The 19,272-nt window shown below is 46.7% G+C and overlaps 1 protein-coding gene across 4 annotated transcripts in view; it reads right to left on the bottom strand.

The window, feature by feature from the left end:
* The window catches only part of LOC135896388 (ninein-like protein), a 317,995-nt gene that overhangs the window by 133,805 nt on the left and 164,918 nt on the right, over positions 1 to 19,272 (bottom strand). For all 4 annotated transcript variants that reach the window (XM_070521841.1, XM_070521840.1, XM_070521839.1 and 1 more), the window contains exon 2: positions 8,549 to 8,600. In XM_070521841.1, coding sequence (XP_070377942.1) covers positions 8,549 to 8,600 — 52 coding nt within the window. The remainder of the gene's footprint in view (positions 1 to 8,548; positions 8,601 to 19,272) is intronic.

A 19,272-nucleotide genomic window follows, 5' to 3' on the forward strand; every position in this document is an offset into this window, starting at 1 on the left:
TACTACGATGGGCGTGCAACGGGTGACGACATGTTTCATGTATTATTATCAATATTGTGATGATTATTGTGATGATCGCGATGGTGGAAGTAACGAGACGGAGGCAGAGTTGGGATATGTACAAATGTACAATGTGCATTGAAGAGCTTGACGTGATAACTTTAATTGTTTGATACACATACATGCCCAGAGGCACATACTCAGAGACCCAAGTTGTCTGCTAGGCCAGACCACGGCCAGCAACAAATTTTCTATTCGCACACATACCCAGCACGCCATGTTGTCTGCCCTACAAGACAACAGCCAGCACTTACCTAGTGGTCCAAGCTAGAACAAAACTTTGGTCACTGTGTATGTAGACACACAAACGAACTACGAAGTGGGTAGAGTCCCCAAAACAATGCTGATAACAATTAATATGTTAAGTGCAGGTAAAATTGAATACATATAATATTAGGGGAAAAGATAACTTCAAAAAATAGAAAGGACTGGCTTATCCTGTCGCTATGTGAGTGTTTTGAAAATAACTTATCGGGAAGGAAATGCTGGGGCCTTTATTTGTCGCAGTATGCATCGGATACGGTTTCATACTTAGTATGGACAGCTGGGCTAGTTGGTTGTGATTGGCATTATGAAACATCGTTCCATGTTTTCCATCGTTCCATGTGCCGAAGTGCGCAGGACCGCCTTTTGGGTGGGCCTTCGCACTAACAGCGCTTCCCTCCCTCTCCCCCTGTGTACATAAAGCCCTGTTTTTCGTGAATAAAATTCAGTTGGAGACTGGCGTTCCTGTTGTCCTTCTCTTCTCGTCCATGTTCAATTGTGCGCTGGAACGATGTTTCATAACGCTGTCATACTGCGGATCGGCGCAGGATTGATTGTAGCCAGTCAAATAGCTATCGGATTATAGTTCTCGAGGAAAGACGTATAAAAAAGTAAGCTATTTCCTAACCAAGTTGGCTCCAACTCCTTTATCGCGTTTTAACAGCCGTTCATTGCCGCTGTTTTCACAGTTAACTAAAATTGATAATGAAGCTGAGCGAAACAGGCGATCCATCACGAGGAATGAATAACGAAATAAGCGCTCGTCTTTTTTTCTACTGCAGTAGTCGCGCGGCTAAGTGTGTTGGATGAATAGTTGAATAACTGACTGAAACAATGAATGAACGAACGAATAAACCTATCAAACCCGATTTCATTTTACGCGAAGAAAAAAAACACGAATAAACGAGATCTCTCTGAAACCTATAAGCGCATAGATTCCGTTTTCTAAGTCATTTTCTCTCTTTTTTATTTCTGTCCCAAGAGCGTCAGGATGGTTCATTTGACTGTATTGCATTTCAAGTTTTTTTGCTCCACTGACAACGCATTAGCTCATAAATAATAATAATGGTGTAACAGAAAGCACATCTTATCTTCGAAACCTAGACAGTTCAACTGAAGTTTGTCTTCCATAACTTGCAGAGCGCGATTACTCGCACCGCATGTAACAAGAGAATATATTTTACTATTGACGATTTTGAATCGAGCTCTTCCACCGCTTACTTTAACGGACGCAGATCGTGCAGGTCGTCAAGCTACAGGTTGTCATTACCGTTGCCGGTAATTGGTTACCCGATTAATCGAAGATATATTCGTCGTGACAAACACAGAACTGCTTTTCCAGAGCGCGCAAGTACAGCGAAAAACTTCCTCAGCAGAATTCCAAGCTTCCAGCGCACACTTCTAGCTTTTAGCGAAATCAGGGGGCGATATAACTGCCGGGCGGGAATTTAATATAGCGGGAGGAACGAAGCGGTCTTCTCACCAAACAATGCGGAGTGCCCGCAAGGCTGCATGGAGGGATTCAGACAAATAGAAAACTGAGAGAATGAGAGAGAGAAAGTGAGAGAGAGGTAAGGAGAGAGTGAGTGTGGGAGAGAGAAAATGAGAGGGAGGGGAGAGAGAAAATGAGAGGGAGGGGAGAGAGTGCGTGCGCGTGAGAGAGAGAGAGAAGGTGTGTGTGTGTGGGTGTGTGTGTGTGTGTGTGTGTGTGAGAGAGAGAGATAACAGCGCGTTATAAGCGAGTTAGAGTTTGCGAGCTGGGATCAGCGGAAAGGAAAAAAAGAATGCAAGTGCCTCGCTCACTTGGAAGGTGCGGTCGACTTGTGCAAACAAGCCGAACGCCAGGCAGCGGGAGTCTGGGAATATTCCCAGATCCTTTTGCTCTTCGATGTGAACTCTGAGAGCGCGCATGTTAGCAGGACTGACTCGCAGGGTTAAGCAGCGGTGAGAAAAAAACATAAATAAATAAGGAGACGACTGGCGCCAGTTTTCACGAGGGCTGCCGGGGGTTGGAAACAAACAGCAGAACGCGCAGGGAAGGAACATCGATGTCAGTGGAAGCTAAGGAAAACGAGATAGAAATGAATTCATTTCTATCTCGTTTTTCTATCTCTATTATCTCTATTTCATAAGAATACTCTTAAGAAGAAGCTCAAGTGCTCTTTCTAAGTACACGGGAAAGGAGAAATCGTCTTTCTTTTTTTCGGCGTCTACTACAGTAAGTTTGATGTTTGGTATCCATTACATCACATTTGATAAAATTGGTCGCATTTAGGAGAACAGAATACAATGTATTGGCCCTTGGAGTACATTGTATTTGTTCAGGCCATTACCTTTTTGTTAAATAATATGTATGTGATAAATAATGAAAATGGCATAATTAAAAAGACACTCTCAAGCACCAAATTTACATCTGGGCAACAAAAAAAACAACTTCCCAATTACGTAAAACAGCACCCATTAAAACAATCTAAACGGACAAAGTTCGTAAAGAGTTTTAGATAAACGGACACAGGAGGCTCGCATTGCGCTTGCATACGCAAGCCGTCTGAGTTTCAGCAAAACGCTAGCAGAGACTTCGAGTTCTTGGGCCTCTTTATATCCCCCTTCTCCCTTCCCCCCGTGTAGGGTAGTCGACCAGACGCTTTTCTGCTTAACATTTCTGCCTTCTCCCTTTCTTTTCTCTCTTCATGGGTTTTCGGGTACGCAAGAGGCCTGCGTCCCCAAATTTCAAAGGTCCCTTATGTAAAGTACTACACCACCAATTTTTCCGTAAAGCTTTATGCAAAACCTTCGCAAACGTTGTAACAATCTTACGTAAGCTGTAAACTCATGTAGCTCGTTTGTCCGCCGCCTCGGCTTGCACTATGTCCGATATCGTACTATGTCCGATACCGCAACATGTCCGATACCGCACTGTGCCCGATACGGCAATATGTCCGATACCGCACTATGTCCGATACCGCACTATGTCCGATACCGCACTATGTCCGATACGGCAATATGTCCGATACCGTACTATGTCAGATACTGCTCTATGCACTATGTCCATTGTGAAAAATTATACCGCGTCTTTGAACGACGCAGATCAAAAGAGATGAGGCACCGGCTAGTTCCAAACAGGCACGCGGAAAGCAGACTTCCAACTGATTTTATTGCCAGCAGGCGACGCGTAAAGTACGTGCTACATATTGTTGTAACTCATTCTGTTTGTTGAGTTTCTTATCAGGATTGACACCCGGTCAGATTTACCAGAACAGTAGGCCCTCCACAACCTAGGATGTAGTTAAAGAAAGCAACAACGACAACAATAAGAACAAAAATAAACAAAAAATACAGCCTAGCTAAAGAAAGGGAAATCATCAAAATTGTAAAAATGTAACAATGAAAAAACACAACAGAAATAAACTGCGCCAGAAAAATTGCATAAACAATAAAAAGGTTCCGCATTACAAGCTGCTCACGTGCGACGTTGTCTTGACGTCCCCTTTGAGGAGTGATACGCCTTGCGACGGCTCACGGTATCCCTCTAACCGATGTCGCACGACGCGTGTGCTTTATCTATAGCTGCGCATGGTAAACCCTTTCGCAACAATAAACCTTTCCGCATCTGGGAAAAAGTCTCTTTCGACACCCTCCCTTATCTTTTTTCCCAAATGCAATAATGGGGAATTCAATGGGGACGAGAACAAGGTGCCAGCACAGCACGTTGAATCGTTCGGCGCGATATCCCTTTTCTGTCTGGATGCACCGTCAAGAGCGATAAAAGCTGTCTAGGACAGGCTCGGCAGTCGGATCACGTGGGTGATACCGGCGGTGCGGCGTTGCTTTCCCATCCGAGATAAGGAGATAGGGAGAGGAGGCGAGAGAATAAGGGGAGAAAAGGAAGAAAAATAGATGAAAGGGAAGTGATAAGAAGGCACCGGAGTTCTGCCGTTCATAAGAAAGAAAGTGAAAAACTTGAAACTCTTCGTGAATGACCAGAGGCATTGAAGTTGTATACGCAAGTGTCGTTTCCTAGGTGCGACTCTAGATCGCCAGCTAAGATGGGTACAACACGCATCCACTCTTGAAGGACGAATAAACGTTACCAGAAATGTTCTACGTCGCACTGGGGTCACGAAGTGGCGTGGAACATCAACGTCACCACTCCACGTCCACTGCCCGCTCTTTCGCCAAATCATTTCCCATTTTGTGCCAGCTATTCAGAACGTGTAGCTGACTTCACTCCAGCAACTTCAGCCGCTACAAGCACGCAGCCTGCGGGAATGTCTCGGAGTTCCGCAAGCAACGTCCAGTTCACTGACACTAGCAGGGACACGAGAACTTTCCTTCAATGCGGCCCGGAACGCGGAAACGCGTCGCCATCTTTTTCGACTAGTCCCCCAACACTCGTCACACCCACTGGTTTCACGTATTGCGAGTCGAACCGGTATACAGATACATGGTGTGCTCGAACAGGACGTTCCGCAGCTTCCAGTTTCGGCCCGCTGCTTTCCTGTCGGGAATGCTATGTCATGATGATAACGCGCATGCCGTTAGTTACTGGGAAGTGCCGGGCTCGCAGCGTTAAAGAAAGGAAATGCGGACAAGACAGGTGACGTTTGTCGCTTTGTGGCAAGATACGACTCAAAGGGCGTAAACGTTTCTTAGAGTGTAGCGTGTTTGACGACTCTTTTATCTAAAAAAAATATTTTTAAACGTTATCCAATGCAAGCATATATGTGTGCTCCATGTTTTATCCTGTATTGTCAATCAAGCGGAAAGGGGTGGCCGACGCCAGGACAGGATCCTCAACAACTCCTCTATTTATCTTTATCTAAATAAAAAAAATCACAACACACCTAAACACTTCCTATGAGTCGCGAATTCAAAAGCATCACTGTCCAATAGAACGCTGCTGCGCGGTCCTTCGAGTTTTCGGCTGCGAGCTCGTTTTCGAATATTGCTCAGGGGGGTGTAATAGAGTTTTGCGACTAAACTGGCACAGACTACTTTTCGTTTCTTTTCGTGTACAGTTTTTACGTTAGCACGTCGACTGTAGACCGGAATCGCTTGGACGATATCGCTGAGAAGTCAAAGACACCGCACGCCACCGACGTCCTGTTTTTTGCCGCAATTGAACCCTCACAAAAGGAAGACACATAAAGACAACACGGGCGGCACTTCCAACTCCAACGCCAATTCCAATTCCAATTACCACGCCCGTGTTGTCTTTATGTGTCTTCCTTTTGTGAGTGTTCAATTGCGGCAAAAAACATGTCTTTTAGCAAGCACCATCTAGGCCAACAAGCAGTTCTGTTGCAACCGACGTCCCGATTGACGAGAGACCGAGGACGCAGCAGCTGCCACCGATGGGGCGTCAACGCGTCGCCGCATCGGCTCCGTCGAGGCGGGCCGGTGACGTGGCGTCGCGGCGACGCCCTCTCCCCTCACGCAACACTTGGCGCGCTATCGCGGAAGCGGGCGTTCCGTTTCACCCACTCTGCTTCGTCGAGGCCCGAACCAGGAAGCGCGAACCAGCGTCAGGAGCGGTGCCCTTTCGCTGTTACAGACACCGCCGGCGTTTTCGCTCAACGACTGACTTCACGTTCTCGCATGAAAAAAAAGGACACACAAAAAAAGACCGAAGCTCGGTTTTGCTGTACAATGGATGAGGAACTGTATTGAACATGACGCAGGAGAGTCAAATCAAGTCAAACTTGCTTCAAAAAAGCATGCTGGAGTTATCTGCAAACGCTACAATACATATTGCAGCAGGAATGTGGTTCAACGAGAGAGCGATTCGGGCGAGTCTGCACTGAAGTGTGACCATGTGTGGGCGCACAACAACCCCAGTCTATTTATTCGAGGACGAAGAATCATGGGAGATCGCGCTTCATAGTGAATACCCGGCGGCACAGGCCAACATTGTCCGTCTGGCAGCCGATGCGGCAAACCGCTTCGTCTACTAACGCCTGCGAGCGGTACCGGAGCTCAGGTGTCACCCTTTACGCACAATAAAAGTTTTCTCACTCACTGACTAACTCAAGTCGCTTTTTTGTTTGCTACGCTGATATCAGTTAAAAAAAAGTAAAAAGAACGTTTGAGCACGAAATTGTAGAGTTTAAGAAGTCAGAAAATGAATCAGAGAGCTTCTAAAAGCACTAACATACGGCAACCCCGACGAAGGAAAGAAAGAAAGAGGATGCAGTAATCAAAGTTTGAACATGTTAACTAACGGCCGTTCCATTCGCACGGAGAGAGCTTAGATTCATTTGGTGGACGTGGCCAGTATATCTTCTTCGCACCGCAGCGCTCGAACCGAGGGCTTGTAATTGACCGAGGAGGCTTCCGGCCACTACGGTACTGTTGCTGCGACTTGGATGAGGTGAGAGAAAAAAAAAATTCGCTGGTAAATGTGATCCCTTATTGACACGGAAATGACGGCTGGAGGTCCACAACAGGCAAACTTCTGGCTGGCGTCTATTTATTCTCATATGCGTTTATCTTCTATTATTTTTTCTGCACGCACACACTCCCACTGCATACATTCGCGTTGACACCTAGAAGTGGAACACATCTGCACGAGTTAGTCACGTACGGGAGACGCGCTGTACTGTAACCTTTTTCAGGTCGTACGTCTGCTTATCATTTTGCGAGTTGGTTTTAAAGCTTTGAACGAGTCGTCTGCTCGCGTCGGCGCCTGCTTTCGTCTGTCCATTACGCCGTCCTGATAGAAAGTGAACTAAGCAAGACGTATAGCATGATCCGCCCGCAGAAACATGTCGCATTCGCTAGTGTACTTAGGTTTAGGAGCCCGTTGGACAACCCCGGTTGATCAAAATTTAACCAATGTCCACCGCTACCGCGTCCCTCATAATCATATCGTGTTTCTGGCTCGCATACCCAAAAATAATTTATATTGGTATTTTCCTAAAGTTTTCTTTTGTGTACCACAAAATTAATTTATTTTGGTGTCTTTTTCTTCAGTTTTCTTTTGTGCCGCAATTGCCACAGTAATGGTTTGTAGTGCTAAATCACCAACTGTAATGAGAGTTACCTTGCCATTTGAACATGACACTTTGAAGCCTGTTTACTGTCAGGAGCCGGCGCTGTGAGTACTGACCTGACGTCGGCTAACAAGCGAAAGCACTCAAAATAATTATACGAGAATATAGAAAGAAAAAAAATGCATGATTGTCTGTGTATCTAGTGTTGGGTTTTTCAGAAAATTAATTAATTGAATTCTCAGGTTTAAGTGTGCCATTCGAAAAGAAAACATTCAAGGTGAAGTGTCACCGAAATCTGCAAACGCGCGAAGTACGAATTCGTTGCTTATTCCTGGGAAGCCCGCGCCCGGGTGCGCTTACTCACCGAACGCTCCGGTCATGCTTCAAGTAGTAAAGGCAAGGCGCAGTAGACCAGGACTCGCGAAGAAGAACACAAACGACAGTCTCGGGTCCTGGCCTTCTGCGGCTTGCCTTTACTACTTCAAGCATGAACCAACTAGCCCAAGCAAGAGTTTTACTTGAACTGGTCATACGGCCACCTTGGGACTCCGACCGGATGGGCGGGCTGCTGCGTGTTCCTTGATTGACATGTCGACGCGGCGTCACTTTAATTCCGGCTGCAGAGTTCTACTTTGGTCTTTAGATTTGTCCTGTTGCAGTGTTCTACTTTAGTCTTTAGATTTGTCCTGTTGCTCTCCTTCACTCTTTCCTTTTTCCTCCCCTCCTTCCTATCTTCCGTTTCTGTGTTGCTGTCGCCTCCCTTCAGAGTAGTAGGCAGGCGTTGGGCCCCTTCCGGTGGCAGTTGCCAGCCTGCTCCTCGCTTTCCCTTTCCTGTTACCTGTGTATATGTGTATATGTGTTCAAAACAAATAATAATAATTTGACCGGGCCCTTCGGCCTTCGCCAGCCTCCCCAGCTGCTCGAGAAGTGCCGTAGAAAACTCCCCTTCACAGCTTCGCTGCCAAGAAAAGAAGCAACAAAAAAACGTAAAACATGATAAATAAAGATCAAAATGAAGAGGGAAACGGCAGCGAACGAAGCGGCGGTGTTGGGAAACTAGGTGAATCCGCGAGAAATGGCGATGAAAGGGGACACACGAACGGTGCGAGGGGATCGCGGCAGCGAATCGGAGGCGAGGATTATATCGCGCGAACGAAACGGGGGTGGCGTCAATCGAGGGTGTCGAAAGACGGGTTACACACACGTCAGGTTGGGCAGCCGACTGTGCTTACCTTTCTTTGTCGGGCGGGGATGTGGTCATCGGGCGAAGAAAAGGGGCAGACGCTAAAAGAAGAAGAAAGAAGCGAGATACAGAAAGAAAGCTTTGTGGAAGTGAAGCTTTCGACACCGATGACAAAAGCGAGTGAGTCAAAGACGGGATACGTAGAAGAAACGGCAGAAAGAAATGTGGGCGAGAGCACTGGAAAATTTAAGCTGCTTTGATGCAAGTCTAACTGTGCTTGCATGTAGTGTCCCTGTACTGCGTACGGTGGAACAAAGGTTTGGTGCATGGGCCGTAAATGGCTGGGGTTGTCTTGTGTTGTATAGAAATAAACAAGGTAGGAAAGGAAATAAATGAATAAAGAAATAAATAACCCACAAAAGTGATATAATAGATGGTTCACTGTTACCGAAACCATTGGCGAAATGACACCGAAATCATACTGGCAGCGCCAAGAGTCAGAAGACAGTAAAAGGCACGAACTGCAAACACAAATGCGCAATTTGTCCCCAGAAATATACAAAGCAAGAAACAGCTAGCACCAATAAATGAATAGAGAAGAAAGCGCATTGTTACTCAGGAACGTGACGAAATATCACCGAAAGCGTGTCGAAATGCCACTAAAGAAATTCTGGCGCTGAACGAGAACTTGGCGAAAAAAAAAGGGAGATAGATGGAGAGAGAGGGACCACAGGGAAGGAGAAGAGAAGGCCGTGGAGCGTGGCTTCGTCGCCAGACGGCGCAAGAAAAAAATAAACGAGAACGGAAATAAAGAAGGTCCCCCTATCGGCGACGAAGGGAGACAACAGTAATAGAGCGCACTAGCATGACACCGACAGTGCTGCCACCGTTGCTCGGCCATGGGCATCACTCCGTGGAGATATGATCTCCATTTACAGCTCGAAAGAAAGCAGCTGTATTGGAGAGAGAGAGGCGCTGCTGTAGCTCTGGCCATACTGAAGGCGCCGGGCTGCGTCGCAGTTCACGCCTTCGCGTTTGTCTTGGATGAGCCGATTATCGACGTTGTCACCTCCATTATCATTACGGTGTCGCGGCGGGCGGCTTTCAAAAGAGGGCGCTGGTGCCAGGGCTGAATGGCCGCGCACGCGTGTGTGTGTGTACATATATATTACATTTATGTACCCACCTCCTTCCAGAAAGCGTCGCGGCGCCGCAGTACACGGAGCGACTCAAGGCATTACACTCAATCATGGCGCGAGGGGAAGGGACTGTCGGACGCGGCACGCAACTGGCGTACTGAGCGGCCGTACCCCTAGCTCAAACGAAGTAGCTGTAGAATCTTGAAAACGAGGCAGCACAGGGCTGCTGAGCTAGAGAGAGATTAAGATTAGATAGATAGATAGACAGACAGACAGACAGACAGACAGACAGACAGACAGACAGACAGATAGATAGATAGATAGATAGATAGATAGATAGATAGATAGATAGATAGATAGATAGATAGATAGATAGATAGATAGATAGATAGATAGATAGATAGATAGATAGATAGATAGATAGATAGATGGAGGGGTGGACAGACAGACAGACAGACAGACAGACAGATAGATAGATAGATAGATAGATAGATAGATAGATAGATAGATAGATAGATAGATAGATAGATAGATAGATAGACAGACAGACAGACAGACAGACAGACAGACAGACAGACAGACAGACAGACAGACAGACAGACAGACAGACAGACAGACAGACAGACAGACAGACAGACAGACAGACAGACAGACAGACAGACAGACAGACAGACAGACAGAGATGCAGACAGGCTGGGGAAAAATTTGAAAAACGCTGCGGTAAACCACGCTGCGCGAATACTGCTATTTGCTCCGATTAGGGTGCAATCAGCAAAGCTTTCCCTGGGCATACGCAGGCTTTCAGTCCAGCTGTATCACTTTCACGTGGGCAGTTGTGAATGTAGCGCCGTGTCTCTTGCACTTGAATTCTTTGCCTCCGTCCTGCAAGTAGCGCGCTTTTGCATTTTTTTTTTACAACTAGTTATGCCAACCGGCCTCAGCTCGCACACTGAATTTTGCGGTGTTTAACGTCCGAAAGCAATTACGCTGGAGCTACAAGGGACGCCCTAGTGACGAGATTTTGCATTTGATTTCGAACACCCGGAGTTCATTAACGTTCGACCAAGGAGCACGGTACGCTCGAGAACGTTTCCGTGGCGCTCCTATCGAAACGCAGTCGCCCTGGTTTCCGAATCGAACCCGTGTCCTCCTACTCAGCAGCGGGACGGCATAGTCACTGAGCCAACGCAACAGCTGATGAAGAGGGGGAGATACAAAAAGAAAGATGTCAAGTAGGCGTAAAGAGTCACAAATTAAGAAAGGGTGAATGCAGGAAAGTTGATAGACGTTGAATCGTAATGAGAACCTCTTTGGTTATAGCTGGTATACAAAGCGTAGCCGGTAAAGGTGGGGCGCAAATTAAGACGTACAGAGACGAGGGCACTCGTCTTGTGTACTTCGTCTGTGTGACATGCGACTTTGCGCCCGCCCTTGAATAGCTAACAGGTACAAGTTAACGCTTACTGATTCGTTGTATCTTACATACAAAAAACGTGCACAATTATTTGAATAATATAGAGCATTAGGAGACGCTACAGTAACAAAAAAGGTTGGCAGGTGGACGTCCCGTTTGGTGAAAAAAATGGAAAGACAAGATGTAGAATGAACGATGAAGGACTGACAAAGAAAGAAAGAAAGAAAGAAAGAAAGAAAGAAAGAAAGAAAGAAAGAAAGAAAGAAAGAAAGAAAGAAAGAAAGAAAGAAAGAAAGAAAGAAAGAAAGAAAGGTAATTGAATCGCTTACACGAGGCAGGCGCGCAGAACACACTCCCAATTCTCGTCCCTTCGTCGCGCTCCATCGAGTAAATTATATCGTTCTCCCAGGAAGCCGGCAAAGAGAAGGCATTGCGATCGCACACAATAAAAAGAATAACACCAATAACGAAGGCACAGTAAGAAAGAGATCGAATCAACTTATGACACAAATGCACGTGTTTCCTCCAAGAGGGTGCCTCGGCCTCATTTTTTGCTGTGTAGTAAGTTGTCCGCCCTAACCGACCGCTGCTTCCCTAATATCCTTTCTCAAACACATTTGCAGTTGAGCCGAAGTCCTACCCCGCCTCCCCATCTCTTCCCAGCCAATATGTTCTCTGTACTAACTTCATTCAAACTCTCTCTATTTTCATTCAAACTATACCGCTTTTCGAATGACGTCATTGTTGTTGCTATTGTAGTAGTTGTTGTTGGGCGTCTCGGCGCAAGATAAATCGGCTATTTATTCCGAAACCTGTCCGGGCCTTTATTTCTCCCGCGCCGGGGTTTCGAAGCTTTCCAATATATAATGCGAGCCTCCAGGGAACAAACACACTCTACTTAATTCTGCGTTCTCTTTTCCCGTTTTATTTCATAGCAGATAGAGATGTTCATGGAACGAGACGTATTTTTCCCCCTTTCTTTTTCTGGACTGTGGGTAGGGTACGTTGGCTACACGTACAACGCCAGCCGCAGAAAGAGTGCTGTTTTCTTTTGTAGCGTATTGCGCAAAGTGCAACAAGAAAACAAGATTACAGAGTACTTCCAAAGTACTTCACCGCCTGTATGTGCCCTGATCATCCTTGTTTGTGTGAATGGGTTCTTTTTCTTCTTTGCAAGTGCGCTGCTTCACCAAAATCAGCGATTTTTTTTTTTTATTGCGATGAAGGCTTGCCCTTAAGGCATAATTGTTGGAGCGTATATGTGTATTATATGTGTGCTGTGAGGCCTGTGTTGTGTATGAATTGAAGCAGTGTTTTGTGAAATCTGTTATCATGTATCCAGCGGTCATAGCTGGTTGTCACACTGTAGCGGAGGCCGGCTTGCAGTAGGTGACGCGAGCGTTCCGAACTTAAACCCGTACACGTCCATATTAGGTGGTATGCATCTGATTCCACCACAGGAACGGAGCAGTATGGACACGTAGCACCCAGTGGTAAATGCGACCAGTTCCACCTTGAGACAACAGCCGGTGTAAGGGCCACCCCGGCCCGAAGCCTCCTAAGCACAACTTCCTCCGCCCTTGTAAGGTGAAGGGGGAGGGAGCAGACACACGGTGGGATAAGAGCGCGTGTGTCCTGCCGGAGAACATTTTTACGGGCTCGCAGCGAGTTACGGGGTTGGGGTGGGAGGGGAATAGGTGGAGGATCAGGATTAGGAGGGCAGTGTGCCTGCTGGTCAGCAGCAATGTTGTGAGGGTTCGCTGAATGGCCTTGAATCCAGTGTACCTTGACGCAAGTAGCTGTCTTACTATTCATAGTGTGTATTCTCTCGCAGATTTCCATCGCCTTATCGACCTTCTTGAGTTCCTGCATAGCCGCTAAAGAATCCGTGAAGATGTCTAGTTGCTTGATGGTAGGCAGCTTAGATGTCGCATCTTGCATAGCGTCGTGGATGGCTTGAAGTTCCATTACTAGAGCGCTGGCTTCCGTAGATAAATAGCGCTGGTGGCCGCTGATGAAGTTATGCGTTGTACTCAGGAATGATGTCCTTCCGCCGTCTGGGAGAATGGCAGCATCCGTATAGACTTTGCAGGTGTTAACGCATGATGCAGCGACGATGTTGTGTTCGTCAATAGTACCTGTTGTATCGCTGCGTCGTAACTTCGTTGGCTTATTAGTTGTGATGCTGGTGAATTCCCAGGGAGGCATTGGACAGGGCTGATTGTCAATCCGAGAGCCGCGGTGAAAATGAGCATGCAGCGCAGCGACAGCCGGAATAAGTTGCTTTTTTATTTCACGTGCTTTTTCACGTTGCAAAATTAGCTCTGCAATTGTGTTGAGCTGGGCATGTTCCTGTAGGGCTGGTATCGGAGTGATGCGGGGCAGTGCTGTGATTGTGCGCATAGCATCGCGATTAATCGTCTCCAACTGTGCTAGCTGTGCCAACGTCAGCCGTTGAAATTGTGCTTGATATAAAATTCGATATAAAATATAAATTGATATAAAATCAGCGATTACACGCGAAGAACATCTCCGTTCCCGTACATTCTTTCAGGACGGTGACCAGGGCACTATAAATTACAATTAAATTATGGGGTTTTACGTGCCGAACCATTTTCTGATTATGAGGCACGCCGTAGTGGGGGACTCGGGAAATTTGGACCACCTGGGGTTCTTTAACGTGCACCTAAATCTAAGTGCACGGGTGTTTTTGCATTTCGCCCCCATCGACATGCTGCCGCAGCGGCCGGGATTCGATCCGGCGACCTCGTGCTCAGCAGCTCAACGCCATAGCTATTAAGCAACAACAGCGGGGGACACTGTAAAACGCGGTAACCTTCATGGTAACAGCAATTATACACACCCAGACGCGTTAGCGCCATTGGCGGCCTGCTGTGCACATGTTCTCCCTGTACGAGTGTTGTGCAGCATGTTGGATGACATTTGAATGTGGTGGGGGCGCAAAAGCGCCAGCCGATATGAGGCTGATGCCTCGATGGGCGCTGCTTCACCGAGAGTGCCCAGAGTTAGATGTCACGTGTTCTGCCGAATCTTTTGGAAACGCGGCGAAGTCGAAATGAAGGGAGTGGCTGCATGTAACGGTTGCGTTGGGACAAGTATACTCCCGCTCTCCTCTGGCGGCGCCCAAAAAGTATACCTAGCATTTTTTTGTTAAGCGGAGTTGGTGACTACAAGAGAGTACGACGGACGCTTTGAGTGCATCATGGCTCCAGAGGGAGCGTGCGTAAACGTAGGTGGCGCAATTTCGCATCAATTCGCATCATGAATGGTAATAAAATTGCGTGTGTTAATTTTTTCAGTGAATGGAAATAATTATGTATATCTGTTACATACTGTGCATTCATATATGCCATTTGTACTGACTAAGTACACTGCTTTGTATCGCTGATTGTACATTTCGCCTTGCACAATTTCACTTATACATTTGTACATTGTACACGCCAAAGTGCGCAAACTTTATTCTTATGTCCCCGTTGTCATGAATACGGGCAAGAACCTTGTCAGGCTGCAAAAAAAAGCAGCTTTTAGTTCTTGTCCCAGCGTTTACTTTTTGTATATGAATGAATGCGAAAATAAAGATTGATTGATCGATTGATTGCATTCTATCCGCAAGAAGCGTTTACTTCCTCATTACCGTGCACCCGCGGATGCACGGAGGCCAGCGCCGTCTGACGGTGTTGCAAGGAACCCAGCGGGGCGCTTGGCGCGCCAGCTTCAATGAGATCAGTTCGCCTATTCGGAAAGGGAGGAGCTGGGCAGCAGTTCCAGCGGTGACGAAACCCGGCGAGGTTGGGAAAGAAGAGCTTCGCTTTTAATATGTCCTTCATCTTTAATTAAATTCGACCGTTATTCCGTGTTCCTGCTGCCGCTTTACCACGGGGCGTGCAAATTTCAAGCCCCTCTAACTTCATCGCTAGACGTAGAAGGAGCCTCTGCATCCCGTTTATTACAACTTCCAATGAAGGTTGCGTGGCTGCTTGGGTACTGTACAGGTCAGTATAGAATTATTCTGCTGCTTTTACTGCATCATCGAAATGGCTGATTATACGTTACCCTGTTTATCTTTCGGTGCACATATTTTGTCTTGTCCTATGCGCCAAATTTTCTTCTCACTGTTTTCATGCTGCGACCATTTTTTTATAGCTTCCTCAATGTTTACAATGATATGTCGTCGAATATCACTTGCTTTCTCGTTTACTAGCTTTGAAAGTTCAGCGAATTCAACATGGCGCAGCCGTAAACCGAAAGTCGCGGAGTAAAACAATAAAGTTACTTTACTCACTCGCTCCTTGAATGACGTACGTGCATACTATGCTTATAGTGCGTTGAAATATCCAGAGAATACTGTCGCAACAACAGCAACAACAACAACAACAACAATGCGCGGCCACATTGGCAAATGTGGCTGACGAAAACATGCGTACTTAACGAGACTCGTTGTACGCGAGGCGTTGTTATGATATTAACGTTATGTGAGACATCTTACAGGGAATTGGCTATCCAACATCAGGACTGTGTGTGTGCGTGTGTGTGTGTGCGTGCGTGTGCGCGTGTGCGTTTGTGTGAGTGTGTGTGTGCGCGTTTATATATATATATATATATATACTTGTAAATAAAGTACTGGTATTTTCTTCACACACAATTCTTTATGTTACCATGCGATATGCTAAACCTTGTTATTTGTAATTTATTCTGTATTTTGCTCTGTTAACGTTGATTTCCTGTTGCTTGTATAATACCTTATCATATGCTACTGTTGCTTTGAGATATCAATTATCATAACTATTCTTGTAGAGGAGGTCCCGATATAGTCTGTGACTATGGGACCTCCTCCTGCATCCTAGATACTTACCGTCTGAGAAATCTCACTACAGCTTTTCTGCAGTAATTTCCTTGCTTCTGTTTTTTTTTTACTCACTGAACCTTTTGTCTCGGTAAGAGCGTTTTTCTTTTGGTATCGTACGAGGGCAATCTATTATTACGACTGAAATTACTTTTCTCTTTAGGCTCCCCTTTAGCAACTATCGCCGCGAAGAAACAGAACGTGAGCCAAGTCGGTTCGTCCGAGGCAACGTTCCAGCCGTTTCGAACATCCCAGAACGAGTGCCGCGACGTTTTATGCGAAGCATATTACGAGAGCTCAACCCAGCTCCTCAGGCGCGGCGGTGTCGCCTTGAAACCACGTGACACCGTGACGTCACGACAGAGGAGAAGTGGCTTTGGCTCAACTCTTGCAAGACGGGCTGGGTGGGAATCGAACCAGGGTCTCCGGAGTGTGAGACGGAGACGCTACCACTGAGCCACGAGTACGATGCTTCAAAGCGGTACAAAAGCGCCTCTAGTGAATGCGGTGTTGCCTTAGAAACGAGCTGTTTCTAAGGCTCAGGCGTGCGTCGCTTGCTCAGGCGCACATTTCGTTGCCGCGCCGAACGCTGCGTTGCTCGACGCTCACCGCGTCCAATGCGGGGCGTCCAAGGCGAAGCAGAGTAACGCATGAGTTGTTTCTTCGTCTAGCCGAACCAAATATAGCCAAGCAACAGCAGTTCACCAGGCTAAACAGTGGTTCAACAACTAAAATAAAGGCTAGTATGCTTCGCATCCTGGGCTTAACCTTACCTAAGCCACAGCCATTTTTTTCTTTCTTTCTTTCTGTTCTAACCTCGCACTTCGAGCAGTACGCGTTTCGCTTTTCCGTACACCACTCGGCTACAGGCTCGCGCACCCTGAGCGTCGAGAGCAAAGTTTCCGAGAGGCGCGGGATCTCCGTTTTACGACGCCGCTGGCAGAGAGGTGAGTTTCCGGAGAGTTCTTTACTCACCGTTGCGCGTAGTGATCAAGAAAGAAAGAAAGAAAGAAAGAAAGAAAGAAAGAAAGAAAGAAAGAAAGAAAGAAAGAAGGAAAGAAAGAAAGAGGACCGGTCGGGCGCACAACATGCTTGTGCAAAAAGGAAGGGTTTATAACCCACGCGCGTTCCTAAACCAGAACCGTGTGGAGCTGTAAAAGCTCGAGCCGGAGTTGAGCGAATCAGTAGGGTGTGTTTATTTGATTGCGCATGCCACGTGCCCTATTCCAATGTAGGCTTTTTTACCTGCAATGCCTTTGTTCAAAACGTGCTTGTGGAGAATGAGAGAGGAATACATATTTTCGTAATCTTATCTGCTATCTTTTGTAATAATTTATTAATAACCAAGAGAGCCAGTAGCCAACATCAGTAAACAACGATCACCCCTTAATTTATTTTCCTCTACAAAAAGATTACGACAGAAGGCATTTCATGAGGAGGTGGAGGGAGGGTGCTGTTTGGTGCAGGCGGACCTAGCCTTTCAAAGGTTGTCGGCAACTGCTCAGCTCGATGGCCACCTATCAACCGGTGTACGGTGTGAAATACTTCCCAATTACAACTAACAACACCAGATATCAAAAACAAATTGACACAAGAGCCTAATACGTGCCGCGTTTTCCAAACCCCGAATACCCATACGGCTCACCATGCACTTCCCGACCTCCTACCACCGAGGAACCTTGCGAGGAGCTGAAGCACCTGCCTCCTAAACATCCAATGACCTCGCGAGAACAATATATAACTTCCATTTGAGTGTTGTGCCGTCTTGAGCGTGAGTTGTTCTACCAATTTCCTACGTTCTGCTTCAAATTCTGAACACTTCAGTATGTAATGTTTAATGTGACCAAGAACTTCACAATGCGCAGACGACGACGATGCTTCCAAGTCCTGTCTTGCACCGCCAAGAGGGAGTTCGCGCTGACCGTGTACGGCTGGGATACAGGAGATACGCATCGGTTTTATTAGGTCCTTGATTCGCACAAGAGTGATGCGGTGGAGAACGCAAGTGGAAACGAGGGGAGGTGGCTTGATATAGCATTCTTCCTGTCTAGCCTTCTTCCTGATAGCCTTCTTCCTCTTTTTCGTCCTGTGGAGCCTTCTTTGGCGGCGGTTGCTTGAGTTTCAGCGCTTTGTGCGCCAGAATGTCAGCGGTCTCGTTGCCTGCAACACCGATATGAAAAGGTCACCCGCAGAAAACACGATGGCACTTCCGACTTTCTGCAGTTTTTAAACAGCGTGCAATGCACGCCGGATTCAATTGTCAAGGGGAAAAACCAGCGCAGTAATGGTTGCTCAGCGCGGTCTTGTTGTCGGAAATGAGAAGTGCGTCCTTCATCATTCCACCATCGTGATTCCATCGTGATCATGGGCGACCTTGGCACGCGAATTCTACGGTAAAGCGATTCGATACCGGAGACAGTGTGTGTCGCATGTGGCCAAAGGAAAAGTAAGTTTCAGAGTAACCACTAACAGATTTTAAATAAACGTGACTCCAGCAGTACGGTATGTCACATCGTTGCTTGAATGCTAATCGCATCACCTTCGACAGTTACCGTCGTGAATGTCGTGACAGGACCAGGCACCAGCCTGGCTTTCTTTCTTTCTTTCTTTCTTTCTTTCTTTCTTTCTTTCTTTCTTTCTTTCTTTCTTTCTTTCTTTCTTTCTTTCTTTCTTTCTTTCTTTCTTTCTTTCTCTCTTTCTTTCTTTCTTTCTTTCTTTCTTCTTCATTATTGTTTTTATGTCTACACGCACCGGTGAGTAAACAACTTTACTGAAACTCACCTCTCTCCGAGCGGCATCGTAAAACGAGGCACCGCCTCTCAGAAACTTTGCTTTCGACACTCAGGGCCCGCCAGTGTGTAACGGGGTGGCGTCCGTAAAAGCGAAGCTTGCACTACTAGGAGTGCGAAGTAAACAGCCCTCAGCACAATTCTTGCACTTGGTCTGCAATTTCCCTCAAAATTTGACCGTTAGAAACCACCGCCGTCATATGAAGGCGCGGAATATCAGCTTACCGTTCCGCATATTCGCACCAAGCGCCTTATACACCTGTGGCAGAGGCAATATCTTTGGTGGTAGAGCGTCTCGACAGAATGCATGATAGACGTCTCCGGTTGCACACCGGCGGCTCTGTGACACATAGAATGGGGCCAGTGCAGCTACGTTCAGTCAACCGAAAAAGTTTATGGGACGCAGGATCTGCCAAGAAGCTGAATTCTTGCGAAGCGTGGTCATACACCCTCGAATTAAATGTTCCGGCGCCTTCGCCAGCTACACAGTAATTCATTAAATACGAAGTGTCATGCTTTAACAGTGCGGGAATTCACATTTGAAGGGGAAACCGCATCTCGTAAACT

The sequence above is a fragment of the Dermacentor albipictus genome, chromosome 7 (assembly GCF_038994185.2).
Source record: "Dermacentor albipictus isolate Rhodes 1998 colony chromosome 7, USDA_Dalb.pri_finalv2, whole genome shotgun sequence".
Classification (NCBI taxonomy): domain Eukaryota; kingdom Metazoa; phylum Arthropoda; class Arachnida; order Ixodida; family Ixodidae; genus Dermacentor; species Dermacentor albipictus.